This window comes from Pteropus alecto, unplaced genomic scaffold (assembly GCF_000325575.1).
Source record: "Pteropus alecto unplaced genomic scaffold, ASM32557v1 scaffold821, whole genome shotgun sequence".
In the NCBI taxonomy this organism is placed as follows: Eukaryota; Metazoa; Chordata; class Mammalia; order Chiroptera; family Pteropodidae; genus Pteropus; species Pteropus alecto.
In genome coordinates this window covers 67120-85753 of record NW_006431396.1, presented here as the reverse complement: position 1 = coordinate 85753, position 18634 = coordinate 67120, and the positions used below count along the sequence as shown (strand labels likewise).

The following is an 18634-nucleotide window of genomic DNA, read 5'->3' as shown; positions in this document are numbered from 1 at the left end:
TAAGCGGTCTGTGGTTTGTCTGGTTGTCAGTAGCACGTGCAGGCCTGGAGCTGAGGACTTATGTCAGGCCTAGATTTAGGAATCGCCATCCTAATTGCGGTAGCCGAAAACGAACAACAGAACATGAAAGCGGATGCCACCGTCTAGGGGGTGTGTATGAAAAAAGCAGGGGGCCGAGGCTGCTGGACAGCGTCAGCAGAGGAGAGACTGCCACGTGGACCAGGCAAGCCCGGTGTCAAGTGGTACAAGGGAGAGAGGGTATTTTCCAGAAGGAAGTGGTCAGCACTGTGAAACATTTCAGAGAGAGCCCCTGGATGTGGCAATGTGGAAGTCGTTGGTGGCATCGATGTGAACGGCTTCGGAGGAGCGGAGGAGGACATTCTGCCTGAGGTCCCTGACCTCCTTGTAATTCATGCCCGGCCTCTCCGTAAACAGTAATCATCTAATTCAGCAGGGGCTCCTGTCTCTGCATTTGCCCCAGGTAGAAATGTGGGAGGCAACGTGGAGTTCCCCCTGTGCCTTGCCCCCAATAGCCAGTCATCAAGCTCTGTTCTGTTTCTTCTCCGTCCCTTCTTCTTCCCCACCCGCAGTACCATAGCTTATTTCCCTCATTGTTGCTTACGTGCTCGAGTGCCGGAGGGTCTCCTGTCTGGTCCTCACTCCGCACTCTGGCCAAAGCATCCTTTTATAGTGCAAACCCGATCACATTCCCCAGATGAAATCCCTTTGATGCTCGTTAGCTGTTCTTAGGATAATGCATAGAGAGGTTTTAAAGTCTTTTATAACCCGGCCTTTGCTTAATTCTCCAGCCTCATCTGACCAGCCAATTTATTTTTTCCTTCTAGTCTCTATTCTAGTCACGTGAACCGATTTTACTTTCCTAAACCCATTATGTGTTCCAGGCCCTCGCGCTTGCGGTCTCTCACTCTGCAAACCTCTTCTCTCGCTCTTCACCTTGTCTCTTCAGGTCTCAGATCTCAGTTTAGATATCACCTGCTCCAGGATATCTCTCCTGTTATACTTCAGCAAAGTCTGTTAGGTACCTCTTCCGTGTCCTCCGACCACCATGCAGTGCCTTTAACCCCGCATCTACAGGCTGCCCCGTAATGCCCTGTACTGTGATCCCTGTGCAGGCAGGGACTGGTCACTTTCCTGTTCGTATCCTCAGCACCCAGCCCAGCAACTGCCTCGAAACAGATACCAAACAAATGTTATTGTTGAGTACTTGGTAGGAAGAAAAAAGTGCTTGCTTTGAGATCTTGGGAGAAGGCGAGGAATAACATATGGCTCATCGGGGGTTAATCTTAATTACATGTCCCTCCTAAGATGTCATCTCTTGTTCAGGCCTTAAGAGTCCAATTATGCTTTTGCAGCTGTCACTTTAGTGGGTAATGTGCATACTGCTGTGCTGTGTAGCTAGGGTAGAGACCTTCTTTTAATTTCCTGTTTGTTCCTATCGGTTTTATGTGAGAGAAACAGGTACGTATAGGGGAAGCGGAGGGAAAATAAACAGCAGCTATAAATAACATGGTCACATTAGCAGTACCGAATTTGCTTATGCACAGAAGGAAGATAGAAGTGAAACAGATATTGCTTATAACCACAGTAACTTTTATATTTTTTATTCTGCAGCTATTTGTTTCATTACATCTGCCAAGACAGGATCGTGTACCTTTGTATCACTGATGATGTAAGTGGAAGACACGTTGCTATCTATGTGTGTTGTTAATAGAGTCAGTTCTTATCTATATCTCTGGTGGGTAAAGGTGACATGGATATAACTGTTTGTAGCTGGACATTTTTTTCCTAAACTTTGCATTGATCACATAGAGCAGCAAATGACCAGTTGATAATCTGGGTACGTGCAAACCAGCTCGGTTTTACTAGCGTTTTAGCTTAACCTCCTGCAACTCCTCCATTTATCCTATTGTGTAGTGAGAATTGGAGTTCATAATTATGACCCTTTGGTATCAGGTCCTGTCACAATTTAGTCATCTGAAATATTAAATTATTTCATTCATCCAGTGGATGCTAAGTGAATTTTTTAAGGCATATGAACTTTGCGAAAACAGAATCTCAATACGTTATGATCAGCTTCATAAACCCATAGTTCACATGTGTAGGTTGGTTTTCCAGTATTTGTAGGTTCTAGCCTCAAAATGCTCAATAACAGTGTCATCGAGGTTCTTTTCCCCTCTGCTATCCTTAGCGTCAGCTTCTTCCCAGACACATTCCCCTTACAATCGGATGGAGACACATGCTTATTCATGTCCGGAGAAGAGGGACTATGCCTTCTTGAGTCTCTCATTGTAGGAAAAGCCTCCCCTCGCTTCCCCCTGCTTTCAAAGCGGACTTTCTTTCATGTCTTATTGACTAGGGCTCGGTTACATACTTGTTTATAAATTGATCACTGACAGGAATGGGGTTGGTGTGATTGCCGTAGGTCAGAGATCTCAACCTTTATTGTGTCACAGACCCATTTGACATTCATGGGCCCCTCCCAGAATGTTATTAAAGATGAAGTAAAGTACATGACTATAAACAAAACCAAGTATATTGAAAGACAGTATTCAGAGTATTTAAACAATTAATATAGTAGTGTATATGCTTCATTGTTAATTCATTAAATGACAAGATCTAGTCATGGGTCTTATAACTAATTTTGAAGTGGTGATGAGTATAAACAATATTTCAAGATGTCTATAACTGATGGTATACGAAAAAAAATTTTCTATTGGTGACAGAGTCACAGATACCATCTAATACTTACCTACTCTGGTTTGTTACCTACATTCTCAATTGAAATATAAGTTAAAGACTGCTGAAAATGACAACATAGTTTGTTTTTTCCGTCCAAGTCCGTGGGCCCCTGGAATTCGGACCATTGACCCCAGTTTAAGAGCCCTCGGCTTAGACTCCGCACCCTGTGTGAAGTGGAGATGAGTTTCAACCACAGCGATCATCACAGTGATTTTTATTCCCGGTTTCACAGTATTTTCTAAAAGTGCTTTTAAAAATCCAGCTATATCTGAAGTTACCAGTGTGAATGGGCTTGCAGTAGATGAGAAATAAATGTCACTGAATTTGGGATGGTCAGCGTTGAGTCTAATATTTTCTCGAGCTGTAATTTGTGTGTAAGTGTGTTTTTAGGCAAGTGTGTGTTTAGTCAAGAGTACATACATCACTTGATCTTTTCAAATGTATCACCACTGTTAAAAAAAATCAAAGTTTGTGTCAATAGTGTTATGTTTGTGTATGAAAGACAGTACTATTATTATGGATTTATTAACCATCTTATGCTAGGCTGTCTGATAGAGCCTGAAAGAAATGGAGGAAATAAAACCCGATTCCTGCTCTCAAAAAGCTAACCTCAATTCTGTTATCTTCAGTTAGCAGTAATCAAAAGCATCGGGATTGGACTCTAAGCTCTGTCATTTACTAGTTGTCTGACCTTCAGCAGGTCAGTTACCCTTCCAGAGCCTTTGTTTCCTTATCTATAAGGTGAGGTCAGGGCCGTACCCCCTCGTGGAATCATCGCTCAGTAAATGTTAGCTTTCTTAAGGTTGCTGTTAATCACCCATCTCATCTTTAGTTTACTTTATCACGCAAACTCTGTGTTGATCTCTCTTCAGGATTTTGAACGTTCCAGAGCCTTTAATTTTCTGAATGAGATCAAGAAGAGATTCCAGACCACGTATGGTTCAAGGGCACAGACAGCACTCCCATATGCCATGAACAGTGAGTTCTCAAGTGTCTTGGCCGCACAGCTGGTAAGATATATCTCAGTATATAGTACTTGGACTCACATCTTCTTTATTACCTTAAAGCACCGTGAACGTAGGGGACCCTGACAAGCAGAAGTTTTCCGATTGTGCTGTCGTATGCCAACATAATGACATTTCCCTGATCAAAAAAATTTAAAGGGGCCATTTTAAGGGAGAAAGCTAATAATTGGCGATGTTCACTCTTCATTGTGGTCAGAGTATCTCAGGGTTGGAAAGGATGTTGAAGATCATCTATTTAGACTACCCACCTAACGTGCACAGTGGCCTCTTAACCTCATCACTGACCTTCTACTGTCCCATGACGCACATTTCATTTTTGAGCAGAATAGTCATTCGAAAGTCTGTTTACCTGTACGAATACCTGTTTGGGCTCAGTGAAGTTTTACGTACATATACACCTGTGAAATACCACCCTTTCTAAGGTAGAAAACATCTCCGTGACGCTCGAGGTTCCCTCATGTCCCTTTGCAGTCATTCCTGTCCCCCCACACTCTGCCTCAGGCAACCACTGCTCTGTTTTCTGTCACTTTAAGTGAGTGTGGTCTTTTCTGGAATTTCCCATACATGGAATCATACATGATGTCCTCTTTTGTGTCTTCACTCACTGAAGCCACTTGATATTTATCCATGAAGCGCCTAGTAGTATCCTATGCACATACCACAACTGGTTTATCCATCTACCAGTTGCTGGATATCTGAGTTGCTTCCAGTTTTCAGCCATCACGAATAAAGCTGTTATGATCTTTGGTAAATACCTAGGAATGGAATTGCTGGGCCATATGGTGAGTATTGTTTAATTTGATAATCATCAAATTTTTTTCCAAAGTAGTCGTACCATTTACTTTCCCACCAGCAGTTTCCATGTTTCTGCATCCTTGTCAATGCTTGTTATGGTCTGTGTTTTTAATTTTAGTCATCCTAGTGGGTGTGTAGTGATATCTCTTTGTGGTTTTAATTTACATTTCCCCGATGACTAATGGTGTTGAGAACTTTAAAAATGCTTACCCTTTATCCATGAAACCATTGAAGTGCAAAGGCGTAAGTTCTGTCTATGATTGTGTCGTGCATGAGAAAAGACTTATTTTAATTGACAACTTTTCGTTTCACGTCTTCCTGTAAGTGTTCTTTTTAATACTATTTTTGAGCATTCAACTTCTGAACATGCATTCCTCTGGGGATGCAGTTCCTTTAAATAGTTATAAATCTTTATTATTCAATCAGCCAGTTTGTTTTATACTTCCCGATTCGTCATTAGCTCCAGTTCTGTGTGTGACCCCCCGAATAAACCTGTGCCAGTTTCCTTATTTGTAAATGGAGATAATGATAATAGCGTCTTCATCATAGAGTTTTGGGGTGGATTAAGTAATACCTTCGACGTCGAAGCATTTGGCACAGAGAAATGACCGGAATACTGTGTATTAAGCATTCCATAATTGTTAGCTACCGATAATAACGTCAACATATATACTGTCATCGGTGTCTTACATTTGTAGATCCTATAAAAAGCAGATGAAAATAGGATGCAGACTCTGATCCCAACAGATACAGGAGCAGATGCTCAGAAGCTGGGCCATTTCCTACCTCATCATACCCAAGAAGTGGGGAACAATTTAGGATGCCCTTTCTCTGTCCTGTCCCCCCTGCCCCGACTCCAGTCTTTCCTTCCTTCCTTTCTTGTCTGAGCACAGACTATAGAACCCCCTACTTCTGCTCCAAGAGCCTCAGATGTATATTTGATATGTTATAATACATTTCGCTTTATTTAATTTAAAATCATTTTGTATTTTTATACTGTAGCAGTTATATCTTATATGGTAGCATTTTTTATGCTGCTTATATTTTTCCTAGGTCTGGTAACAATTGAATGACGTGACGTACGTCTTTTACATCAACAGAGATAATTTTATAGCATTCCTCAATTCCTCTTCTTTTCATTTTGCCATTGTAAATAAACGCTGGGTACCATAAGTTTAATCTTATTTTCTTATAGAAGCATCATTCTGAGAATAAGGGCCTAGACAAAGTGATGGAGACTCAAGCCCAAGTGGATGAACTGAAAGGAATCATGGTCAGAAACATAGGTACGTATGTTTCATGGCATAGTCCACATGCGTCTGGGCCAGAATGGTGACGGATTACTCGACTGGGGTCAAATTATCCTGGAGAGGCTGCAACAGAACTTTCTTATTCTTACTACTGAAAGCTAATTGTCAACTGAGATACAGAGATTACTTATCTACGATACTGCCTACTGCGCAAATGCTTTCTTTTTAGTACTTATGACTGTTCTTCATTCTAAATTCGTCAGTTTGCTTAGCAAGACTGATTTCTGAGTCCCACACAACAGCTCAGCAACTTAGCATAATTTACTCAGTTTTGGCCGGAGATACCAAGGTAGCTGATACTATCAGTAGACGCTTAAGGTATAACTAGTTGTCTTCCTTAGAAAAATTGTAGCTCTTGATCGAAAGACAGAATTGGACCAAAAAACGATTATAGTCTTCAAAAATATGAACTGTGATATAAATTTGGTCAGCCTGTGTTTTCTCAAAAACCTGTTTAGCACATTAAAATAATTCAGATAAGTGCATCAAGTTTATCTTTTAATTGATTGTTCGATGGTATTTAGATTTACGGCGATGCCAGCTTTTTGAAAAGGACTGGTTCTCACACTGGAGTTCCTGTGCCAGCAGCAGCAGCATCTCTGGCATCCTGTTAGAAATGCACGTTTTCAGGCCCCAGCTCAGACCTACTGAACCAGAAACTCCGGGAGTTGGGCCTAGCAATCTGTGTTTTCACAAGCCCTCTGGGGGATTCTAGTGCACACTTAGGTTTGAGAACCACTCTATTAAGGGGAGTGAATATCACAGACAATAACTTTTATAAAATTGAACAAAAATGACTATATAATTGCTTTATAAGATAGCTAACTGAGACATTGTCAAGTTTCATAAATGTCCATTTACTTACAATCTTGGATTTCCTATTGGAATTATTTTTATATTTATTAGAACAGGTATAGATTATGAAAAGACATTTTTAAAACTGTAGTCTAGGTCTCACCATCCTAAAGATTCATATCCTTTTTCTTTAAATTTTTACCTACTTGGCTACGTTGTCGCAATCATAGTTTATATTCAGTTTTGTGGAAGAAGTATAATAGATTAATCAAGATCTGGAATCATACATGCCTGAGATCGAGTCTTGATTTCAATTCCTACTTGCGGTTAGCCTTTGGTTAATCCTCTAACCTCTCTGAGCTTTCTTTCCTAATCTGCAAAAGGAAGTTAATAGAACCTCAGGTTACCAGAATGAAGAGGTAATGTACATGAAGCCCTGTGTGGTGTCTGACACATAGGAAGGGCAGAATGATTATTAGCTCTCATTAGTCTGCTTTATGCTCATACAGTATTGCATTAAGTTATATCACAGGTTACCAATCATGTTCTTACTTTGGATGCCGATTCTCTAGAGCAGTGGTGCTCAGAGTGCTGTTTCACAACCAGATAAGGAGCTTGCTTCAAAATATAAGTCCCTGCTCCATCGAGAGCATCTTACTATGAAAATGTCAGTTGGACTGAACAGTGTTCTTAGAGACTGAGTTAAAGCAGCAGCAAACACTCTTAGCGCTGACTTAGAAGTTTGTGTTATGATAACAGTTCTGTTATAAATGTTTTTGTGCCTGTTAACGTTTTTCTTATTTTCTTAAGATTAATTCCCAAGAATGGGATTGATAAGCAAAGGGCAGAAAGACTTTTGAAGTTCTTGATATGTACGTGTCTTGGCTATTTGAAGTGATTTTCTTTTATCGATTTTAGTTTAATTATACGTCTAGATGCAGACAAGCAAACCTACTGAAAAAAACTGCTAATATTTCTTTTTCCTTTTTTTTTTTTTTTTTTTTTGTCACGATGCATTTTCTTTTTCCTTTTTTTTTTTTTTTTTTTGGTCACCAGATGCATTTCTTTTGCCTGAAAGTGGAAGCAGCCAACTACTACAATATTATTTATTGCAGATGCAAAATGTTTTCAGAAAACGAACCTTTTTTAATCAACTCCTTTTAAACGACTTACTTATTTTTAGAGTAACAGAAGCAGCAAATTAAAAATGTAACAAAAACATTTCTAACCATCTCCCTTTGATTTTTTAACAGCTTTATTGAGACACAGTTCACATACCATACAGTTCGCCCGCTTAAAGTATACAGTCCAGTGGTGTTTCTTATGGTCACAGAGTTGTGCGACCATCACCTCAATTTTAGAACATCTTGGTCACCCCCAAAAGAAATCCTGTACCCACTTACAGTCACTCTTCTTTTTCCCTCAGCCTCCAGACCTAAGTAACAATTAACTTCTTTTCTGTCTCTATAGATTTGCCTGTTCTGGAAATTTCATAGAAATGGAATCATACATAAGTGGCCTTTTATATCTTGGCTTCTTTCACTTAGCGTAATGATTTTGAGGTTCGTGTTGTAGCATGTATCAGTACTTCATTCCTTGTTACGGCTGAATAATATTCCATTGTATTGATACGTTTTTATTCATCCATCTATTAGTTGATGGGCACGTTGGTGGTTTCCACTTTTTGGTTATGAATAATGCTCCCGCAACCCTTAGTGTATGAGTTTTTGTGTAAGCATATGTTTCCAGTTCTCTTGGGTGTGTACTTAGGAGTAGAATTGCTGGGTCACACGGGAACTCCATGTTTAATGTTTTGAGTAAGGCCAGACTCACCATTGTACGTTCCCAACAGCATTGTGTGAGGGTTCCAGTTTCTTCACGTTCCCAACAGCATTGTGTGAGGGTTCCAGTTTCTTCACATCCTTGCCAAAATTTATTATCCGTCTTTATTATAGCCAATTTAGTACGTGTGAAATGGTACTTACTGTGGTTTTGATTTGCATTTCCCTGATTGCTAATGATTTCCATCATGTGCTAATGGCCCATTGCACATCTTTGGGGAAATGTCTTCAAAATCCATGTCATTTTTAAAGTAGCTTGTCTCTTTGTTGAGCCATAAGAGTTCTTTGTGTACTCTGAATACTGCACCCTTATGAGACATGATTTGCAAAAATTTTCTCTCATTTTATGGGTGGTTATTTCACTTTTTTTGATAGTGATCTTTGAAACAAAAAAGTTTTCATTGTGATCAAGTCCAATTTATTATTTTTCTTTTGTTGCTTGTCCTTTGGGTGTCATATTTAAGAGACCATTGCCTAAGCCAATGGCACAAAGATTTAGTCTTCTGTTTTCTTCTAAGAGTTTTATAGTTTTAGCTCTTACATTTGGTCTGTGATCTATTTTGAGTTAATGTTTGTGTGTAAAGTAAGAAGGGGTCCAACTGAATTTTCTCAAATGTGCATATCCAGTTGTCCCAACACCATTTGTTAAAAAGACTTTTCTTTTCCTGTTGAATGGTCTTAGCATCCTTATCCTTATCAAAAATCAGTTATCCATAGACCTGTGGGTTTATCTGGACTCTCAGTTCTGTGTCATTTAATCTATATGTCTCTCCTTATGCCAGTACCATACCATCATGATTACTGTGGATTTGTAGTTAGTTTTAAAATCAGGAAGTATGAGTCTTCCACCTTCGTCCCTCTTTTTTAAGATTGCTTTGGCTATTCTGAGTACCTGTCATTTCCATAAGAATTTTAAGGTGAGCTTGTCAGTTTCTGCAAACAGAGTAGCTGGGATTTTGCTAGGGATCCTGTTGAATCTGTAGATTAATTAGGAGAGTACGTCCAGTTTAACAATATTAAACTTCTGCTCCCGTGAACATGTGATGCCTTTTCATTTACTTAGGTCTTCTTTAAGTTTTTTTCCAACAATGATTTGTAGTTTTCAGTGTACAAGTCTTACATGACAGAGACTCTGAGCTTGACCAAATATTAGACAGGCTTCTCGTAACCCTGTGTTTGGCCCTCATCCTTGGACTCTGTCCTCTGCCTGCCTAAGCCTGTCTTAGCAAAGAATCCTGATAAGTCAATCTCCTGCCCTTGGTATCTTATCACCCTTGATAGCTGATTAAGTTCTTAATCCCCTGCCTTTGATGTGTAAACTTTGGCCTGCCTTTAGGGAGATCCTTTTAGGCTAGTTGAGCAAGATTCCCCTACCCTTGTTTTCTCCTCTTAGTAATTTTCCATCCACTGACTACCCCCTCACTCTGCTCATTGTCTGTAAGTCTCCACTTGTCCTTTTTCTTCATTATCGAGATATAATTTATGTACAACATCCTGTGAGGAAGGCGTACAGCGCGTTGATTTGATGCATGTATATATTGCTATATGGTTACCACCTTAGCTTTAGCCAACATCTGTCACGTCACAAATTAATTTTCTGTCATGAGAACATTTGAGATCTAGTCTCAGCAGTTTTGAAGTATATAATACAATATCGTTGACTGTCGTTGGTGTGCTGTGCGTTAGACCTGCGGTCACTCATCTTCTGGTTGCAAATGTACGCCCTTTAACAGTGCCTCCCCAGTTTCTCCCTTGGTAACCTCCAGCCCACTCTCCATTTTTATGAGTTCAGCATGTTTAGATTCCATATATAAGTAATATGCAATATTTGTTTTTCCCTGTCTGGTTTATCTCACTAAAGCATTGTGTCCTCAAGTTCCATCCATGTTGTCGCAAATGACAGGATTTCCTTCTTTCTCGTGGCTCAATAATATGCCAGTGTGTGTGTGGGGTGTGTGTGTGTGTGTGTGTGTGTGTGTGTGTGTGTGTGTGTGTGTTCATATCTTCTTCATCCATTCATCCATTGATGGACACAGGTTGTTTCCATGTCTTGGCTATTGTGAATAGGGCTGAAAAAACATGGGAGCGCAGATGTCTCCTCAAAATCCTGTCTTTATTTCCTTTGGCTATATACCCAGAAATGGAATTGCTAGATCATATGGTAATTGTACTTTTAATTTATTGAGAAACCATGCTGAGCCAGTTTACATTTCTACCAACAGAGCAAAAGGGTCTCTTGTTTTCCACATGCTTGTCAACACTTGTTATCTCTTGTCTTCTTGGTGATGAACATTCTAACAGGTGTGAGGTGGCATCTTAACGTGGTTTCGATTTGCATTTCCCTGATGCTTAGTGATGTAGAATGTCTTTTTTTGTACCTGTTGGCCATTTGTATGTCTTTGGGAAAATATGTGTTTGGTTCCTCTGCCTATTTTTTCATCAGTTTGTTTGTTTTTGCTACTGAGCTGTATAAATTCTTTATATGTTTTGGATGTTAACCCTTTACAGATATATGGTTTGTGAATATTTTCTCCCATTCTGTAGGTCACCTTTTCACTTTGTTGATTGTTTCTTTGTGCAGCTTTTTAGTTCGATGTAGACCCACTTGTTGATTTTTGCTTTTGGTGCTTGTGCTTTGGTGTCATATCCTAAAAAATCATTGCAAAGACCAATGTCAGGGACTTTCCATGTTTTCTTCTAGGAGTATTATGGTTTCAGGTCTTACATTTAAGTCTTTAATCCATTTTGAGTTATTTTTTTTGAGTGGTGTACAGTAAATCCTCACTTAACGTCATTGATATGTTCTTGGAAACTGTGACTTTAGGTGAAATGATGTGTGAATAAACCAGTGTGACCCTAAGCTAACTTATATGAGAGTTAAGTTCCTCTGGCATATTTCTGATCACAAAAACATCACCAAACTTCTAAATAAAGACCCCAAAACACTTGTAATATTAAACATTGAAATACATGTGAGTTATACATACATTTAAGAAACGTTAATAAAAACAAGTAAAATTATTTTCTAGCTTATATTGTAGTCAGGGTCACTGATGGCCACAGCCTGTCCTGGGAGCTCGGGGCATAAGGTGAGACCCACCCTGGACAAGATGCCATTCCATTGTTGGGCACACTCACACCCACACCTGTCCCCACTCATAGTGGGACAATTTGGACACACCAGTTAACCTAATGTGCACATCTTTGGGATATGGGAGGGCACTGGAGTACCCCAAGAAAACCCATGTAGACCTGGGGAGAATATGCCAACTCCGCACAGTGGCCCCAGCTAGGAATCAGGTTTTTTTTTTCTCTCATCATTGTTATAATGAAATGATGTTATTTGAGGACCTGCTGTATATAGGGATCCAATTTCAATTTTCTGCATCTGATTTTCCAGTTTTCCCAGCATCATTTGGTGAAGAGACTATCCTTTCCCCACTGATTCTTGGCTCCCTTGTCAAATCTTAGTTGACTGTACATGCTGGGGTTTGTTTTTGGGCTGTCTGTTCTTTTCCATTGGTCCACGTGTCTATCTTTACACAAATACCATGCTGTTTTTAATTACTATAGCTTTGTAATCGTTTGAGATCAGGAAGTGTGTCACCCATGGCTTTGTTCTTCTTTCTCAGAATTGCTGTGGCTATTTGGGGTCTTTTGTGGCTCCATGCAATTTTTAGGATTTTTTTTTTCTATTTCTTTGAAAAATGCCAATGGAATTTTGTTAGAGGTAGGATTGACTCTGTAGATGGCTTTGGGTGTATGGACATTTTAACAATATTAATTCTTTCAATCCATGAACATGCTGTATCTTTCCATTAGTTTGTGTCTTCTTCAATCTCTTTCATCAGTCTTGTATTTTTTATTGCACAGATCTTTTACTTCCTTAGTTAAAATTATTCCTAAGTATTTTATTATTTTTGTTAGTATTGTAATCAGGACAGCTTTCTTTATTACTTTTTTGGATGTTTTGTTTTTAGTATATAGAAATGCAACAGATGTTTGTATGTCGATTTTATATCCTACAACTTTACTGAATTTGTTCAATAGTTTACAGGTTTTTGGTTGAGCCGTTAGGATTTTCTATATATATATATATGATATCTGCAAATAATGACACTTTTACTTTAACAATGACACTTCTCACTTTCCGATTTGCATGCCTTTTATTTCTTTGTCTTAACTAATTACTCTAGCTAGGACTATGTAAATAAATGTCAGTGGTGAGAGTAGGCACCTTTGCCTTGTTCCTGATCTTAAAGGAAAATCTTTCAGTCTTTCACAGTCGAGTATGATGTTAGCTATGGCTTCGTCAAATATGGCCTTTATCACAATGACATACGTTCTTCCTATACTCAGTTTGTTGAGAGTTTTTATCATGAAGTGATGTTGTAGTTTGTTAGACTTTTTGGCATATATTGAGATCATAAATTTTTATCTTTCGTTCTGTTAATGTGGTGTATCACATGGATCGATTTATGTTGAACCATTCTTACATCCTAAGGATAAATACCACTTGGTTATGGTGTATGGTTTTCTTAACGTGTTGTTGAATTTGATTAGCTAAATTTTTTTTGAGAATTTTTGCATCTGTATTCATCAGGAATATTGGTCTATAGTTTTCTTTTGTGTAGCGTCCTTATCTGACTGTGATATCAGGGTAATGCTGGCCTTGTAAAATAAGTTTTGAAGTATTCCCTCCTCTTTGGTTTTTTGGAAGAGTTTGAGATGGATTGACATTCTTTTTTTTTTCCCCCAGTGTTTGGTAGAATTCACCAGTGAAGCCATTTGGTCCTGGGCTTTTCTGTATTGGGAATTTTAAAATTACTGATGCAGTCTCTACTCGTTATTAGAATGTTCAGAGTTTCTGTTTCTTCCTGATTCGGTCTTGGGAGATTGTATGTTTCTAGGAATACAGTTGACCCTGGAACAACGTGCATTTGAATTGCATGGGTCCACTTATTTGTGGATTTTTTTTTTCAGTAAATATACAGTCAGCCCTTCGTATCCCTGGGTTTCACATCCGTATATTCAACCAACCGTGCATTGAAACAGTATATTTGATCCACAATTGGGAATCTGTGGATGCAAAGGGCCAACTGAAGTTATATGTGAATTTGACTGCATGGGGGCGGGGGGTCAGTGCCCCTAACCCCATGTTGTTCAAGGGTAAACTGTATATCCATTTCTTCTAAGTTACCCAGTTTGTTGGCATATAATCATTCATCGTAGTATCTTATCCTATGTATTTCTGTAGCATCAGTTGTAATATCTGTTTCATTTCTGATTTTGTTTATTTTTATTAAATGTATTGGAGTAACATCGATTAATAACGTTATATAATTTTCAGGTGCACAAGATTATAATTCGACACCTGCGTACTCTATCTATCGCATGTTCCCTACCAGAAATCTAGTTTCCTTCAGTTAACCATGTATTTGACCCCCCTTCCCCCACTTCGCCCTGCCCCCACTTCCCCCTCTGGTAGCCAGCATTCTGTTGTCTCTGTTTGTTTTTGTTTAATGAAATTATATAGGTTTTTGTTTAATAAAAATTATTGCTTAATAAAATTATATAGGTTTCAGGTGTACTATTGTTATGTTTTTATATTCCACATATGAGTGAAATCATACGGATTTTGTCCGTTTCCATCAGACTTTTTTCACTTAGCACGATACTGCCAAGATCCATCACGTCGTTGCAGACGACACTGTTTCATCCTTTTTATGACTGAGCAGTCCTTTGTACATATATCAGATCTTCTTTATCCACATTCCTGATTCTATTTATTGGAGTCTTCTCTCGTTTTCTTAGTCTAGCTAAAGGTCAGTCAATTTCATTTATCTTTTTACAAAACCAGCTCTTAGTTTCACAGAACCTTTCTATTGTTTTTTTCTGGTCTCTATTTCACTTATTTCCACCCAGACTGCTGTCATTTCCTTCCTTCTAACTTTGGGCTTAGTTTGTTCTTTTTCTAGTTCCTTGAGTTGTAAAGTTAGGTTATTTATTCGATATCTTTCTGTCTTCTTAATATATGCATTTAGTACTATAAACTTCCCTCTCAGAACTGCTTTTTCAGCAGCCCCTAGGTTTTCGTATATTCTCGTGTTTTCATTTTAATTTGTTTCGAGGTCTTTTTAATTTCCACTTTGGTTTCTTCTTTGACCCACTGGTTGTTCAGGAGTGTGTTGTTTAGTTTCCATACATTTGTAGATTTTTCAGCTTGCCTCTTGTTGATGTCTAGTTGCATACCATTGCGGTTGGAAAATACTTGGTCTGATTTCAGTCTTGAATTTGTTAAGACTCGCTTCGTGTTCTATCATCCGATCTAACCTGGAGGGTGTTCCTTGTGCAATTGAGAAGACCGCGTGTTCCACTGCTGTTGGATGGAATGTTCTGTGTATGACTGTTCAGTCTGCGTGGTGTAATGTATGGTTCAAGTCCGACATTTCCTTGTTGATTTGCTCTCTGGATGATCTATCTGTCCGTTGCTGAAAGTGGGGTACTGAAGTCCCGTACTGTTATCGTGTTGTGGTCTGTTTCTTCAGATCTGTCGGTATCTGCTTCCGATGGGTGCCCCGCCCTTACAATTGTTATATGTCCTTGATGAATTGACCACTTTATTATTATCTAATGACCTTATTTGTGTGTGGTTACCGTATTTGGCATGCAGTCTTATTTCGTTTGATGGAAGTATAGCTCTCCCCACTTTCATTTGGTTTTCGCTCGCATGGATTTCTTTTTCCATCCCTTCACTTTTGAGCCTATGAATGTACTTAAATGCAAGTGAGTGTCTTGTAGGCAGCATATATTTGGGTCTTGCGTTTTTGTCCGTCCAGCTATCCAGACGCTCTGTGCTTTCTGATTGGTGAATCCAATGCATTTACAGTTAGAGTAATTACTTATATGGAAGGATTTACTAATTCATCTTATTCATTGTTCCTTTCCCCTCTATTTCTGCCTGCCTTTTAAAACTGATGATTTTCTGCAATGGTGTGCTCTGTTTCTCCTTTCTTTATCTTTCACGAGTCTAGGTTTTTGTTTTCTGGTTACCATGGGGCTTACACAAAACATCTTATCAAGTCGTCCATTTGAAGCTGATGGCAACTTCATTTGCACACGAAAGCTCCCCCGGCTGTCATATTTTTGATGTCACAGTCTACCTAATTTTATATTTGTGCATTCATTAGCAAATTATAGTAGCCGTAGTTATTTCGAATACTCTTTTCCTTTAACCATTAGGCTATAGTCATGTTCAACACCCCATTCTATTATAGAATCCGAGTTTTCCAAATCTATATATTTACCTTTACCAGTGGATTGTGGAGTTTCTTACGTTCTCATGTCACTAAGTGCTGCTTTCTCATTTGAAGCATGAGACACCTCAAATCTTACCTGCCGCTTTCAGGTAGGAAATCCTGTTCACTGGTCCTCTTATATCTGGGGTTTTCTTTGACCTTGTATGACTACACCTGCCCCATGCTTCTTGCTCCAACTCGTGACAGAATTCTTAAGCTTTTAAGTCTTCTCTGGTCTTACAGCTCACCAGGCTGGCTCCCGGAAAGCGCTCTATTTTCCAGAAGATGGCACCGCACCTCAATTTGATGCCTTCACCCTTGTCCACAGACCTGGTCTGATATTCTGAGAGCAATCTTTTCACTGACACCTGCTCTTGTCACTGTACTTGGGAGCACGCACAAGGAGCTGGCCACAGAGTAGGGGGAGGCGTGGGTGTTGGGAATGACTGTGGGACAAGTGGTGGCATCATTGGGTAAGGATCTCCCAGAGGCTTGGGGGCGGACATTCTGCTGAAGTCCTGAGCACAGCCATCAGTAACCCGGACATTCTGCTGAAGTCCTGAGCACAGCCATCAGTAACCCGGTCCCTTTAATGTCCTTTGATATTCTTATCTGCCTCTTTCCCATCTCCTCCCTCTGCCCCACAGGTCCTAGAGGTCCCCCCTGGGCACTCTAAAGTGAGCCCTGAGTGCCCGGGGCTGCTGGAGAGAAACAGGTTTCTCCAGTAGCTCTTGGCACCGCGGGGTAGCCAGGCACTCACTCCCTCTTCTCCTATCGCCCTGCGGGAGCGGTCAGCACCGGCTGGTCCTGTTCTGTGTTGTGTCACCTTGGGGGAGGGTTGCCCTCTCCATTGCATCCAAATTTGTTTTTCGGGTTTTTGCTCCATCAGCAAGGCTGGCCTCCACGAACCGTCTCTCGTCCCCGGGTGCCTGCTCAGGTCACTACTCCTCAGGTTTAACCTGACCACAGCCAAGAGGGCTTGGGGCACGGTCACCAGCCCTGCTGGTTCCACAGCTCATCGTGAGGTCTTTCTGCCTCTTACTGAGCACAGGTGGACGAGACTCCTCCCAGCTTCCTTGGCATATGGTGCTGGAGCTTACAACTCCCACGTAGCACTTTTATTCATGGATGGATGCCTAATTAGTTGTTTAAGGGAGGGGGGACAAAAAGGAGGGCTGTCTCATGCTGCCATAATTCTAACATCACCCACTCGTCCTTGTTGTATTCAGAGTTGAGCTCAGTCTCTTCCCCTTTCGGTGACAGTCTTGACCCCTATTGCTATAGTCGCGAATGAAGCCTTCCTTACCATTTTGACGGGCGTCGGAATAATTTCTCCTTTGTAGTATCTCTCTTCCAACATCCTTCTGCCCTGTTCCCAAGTATTTTTGATGCTATTGTAAATGGAATTTTCCTTTTCCATTTCTGGGTGGTTCATTGCTCATGTGTAGAAATACAATTGATTTTTCTGTACTGATCTTGTATCGTGCAACCTTGTACGACTCACTTATTAGATATAATGGCTTTTTAGTGGATTACTTATCATTTTCTCTATATAGGATCATACCACCATCTGAAAGTAGAGATAAATTTAATTCTTTCTTTACAATCTGGATGCCTTTCATTTGTTTCTCCTACCCAGTTCCCCTCTCTAGAACCTCCAGTGCAATGTCGAATATAAGGTGTCAAGAGTGGACACCCTGGTGTCATTCCTGATCGTAGGAGATCTTGGGGTGTCTTTCACAGTTAAGCATGACGTAAGCTGTGGTTCTTTCATAGCTGTCCTTCATCAGGTTCAAGTTCCCTTCTGTCCTTCTGTTTCCTCTTCGTTGAGTGGTTTTATAAGGAAAAGGTGTTGGATTCTGTCGAGTGCTTTTTTGCATCTATTGAAATGATTGTACATGTTTTTTTTCCCTTTTTCTGTTAATACAATATATTGCAGTAATTGATTTTTGGATATTAAATCAAACTTGCATTTCTAAAAGAAATGCCACTGCATCGTGGTCTATAATCCTTTCTATAGAGTGCTGGATTCATTCTGCTAGTATTTCATTGGAGACTTTTTATGTCTATAATCATAAAGAGAGAGAGCCAGAGTGTGCACACTGTCTGGTGTCTCTTCTTATAAGGGCGCTAATCCCATCACAGCCGTCAGGTCCTCATCTAAATCCGATGATCTCCCAAAGGCCCCCTCTCCAAGTGCCATCACATTGAGGGTCAGGGCTTCAATCTGTGAATTTGGGGGACACAGTTCAGTCTATATAACATCTTCTCTTTAATGTAGGTTTTTACTGCTGTCAGTTTCCTTCTATGCACAGCTTCCACTTCATTCCATGTTTTCCTTCTGTTATTGATTTCTGATTTCATTCCATGGCTAAGTCTAACAGCTGAGCCCCACCAAAGTAAGTTTCTAATCTCTGCTTTTTTTCCCATGTATGGATCACACTTTTCCTGTTTCTTTCCATATCTCAATTTTTTGTTGTTGAAAACGGGACATTTTAGATAATGTAGCAACTCTGGGTACTGAGCCTCAGCCCCCAGGGTTTGTCGTTTGCTTGTTTATTTGTTTAATGATCGAGTGGGGTTTTTGTCGTCGTCGTCGTTGTTGTCTGTCTCTCCCACAGAGTGTATCCTCTAATGTCACTTCTCGGAGGAAACAACCTTGGACATACATACAGTCACCCTCAATGACATGTACTAATTGCAGGCTAATTACTCTGTTTTTTTCCAGCAGTTCCCCAGACATAAATTGCTCCTGTCTGATCTAATTAGATTTGGGCTCCCTTGTCTTTGTGGCCAGTGTTAGGCATTCG

The 18634-nt window shown here is 39.9% G+C and overlaps 1 protein-coding gene across 2 annotated transcripts in view; it reads left to right on the top strand.

The window, feature by feature from the left end:
• Positions 1–18634, top strand: part of VAMP7 (vesicle associated membrane protein 7) — a 42312-nt gene that overhangs the window by 10546 nt on the left and 13132 nt on the right. For both annotated transcript variants that reach the window (XM_025039831.1, XM_006905809.3), the window contains exons 3-5: positions 1633–1690; positions 3633–3770; positions 5776–5866. In XM_025039831.1, the coding sequence (XP_024895599.1) occupies positions 1633–1690; positions 3633–3770; positions 5776–5866 (287 nt within the window). The remainder of the gene's footprint in view (positions 1–1632; positions 1691–3632; positions 3771–5775; positions 5867–18634) is intronic.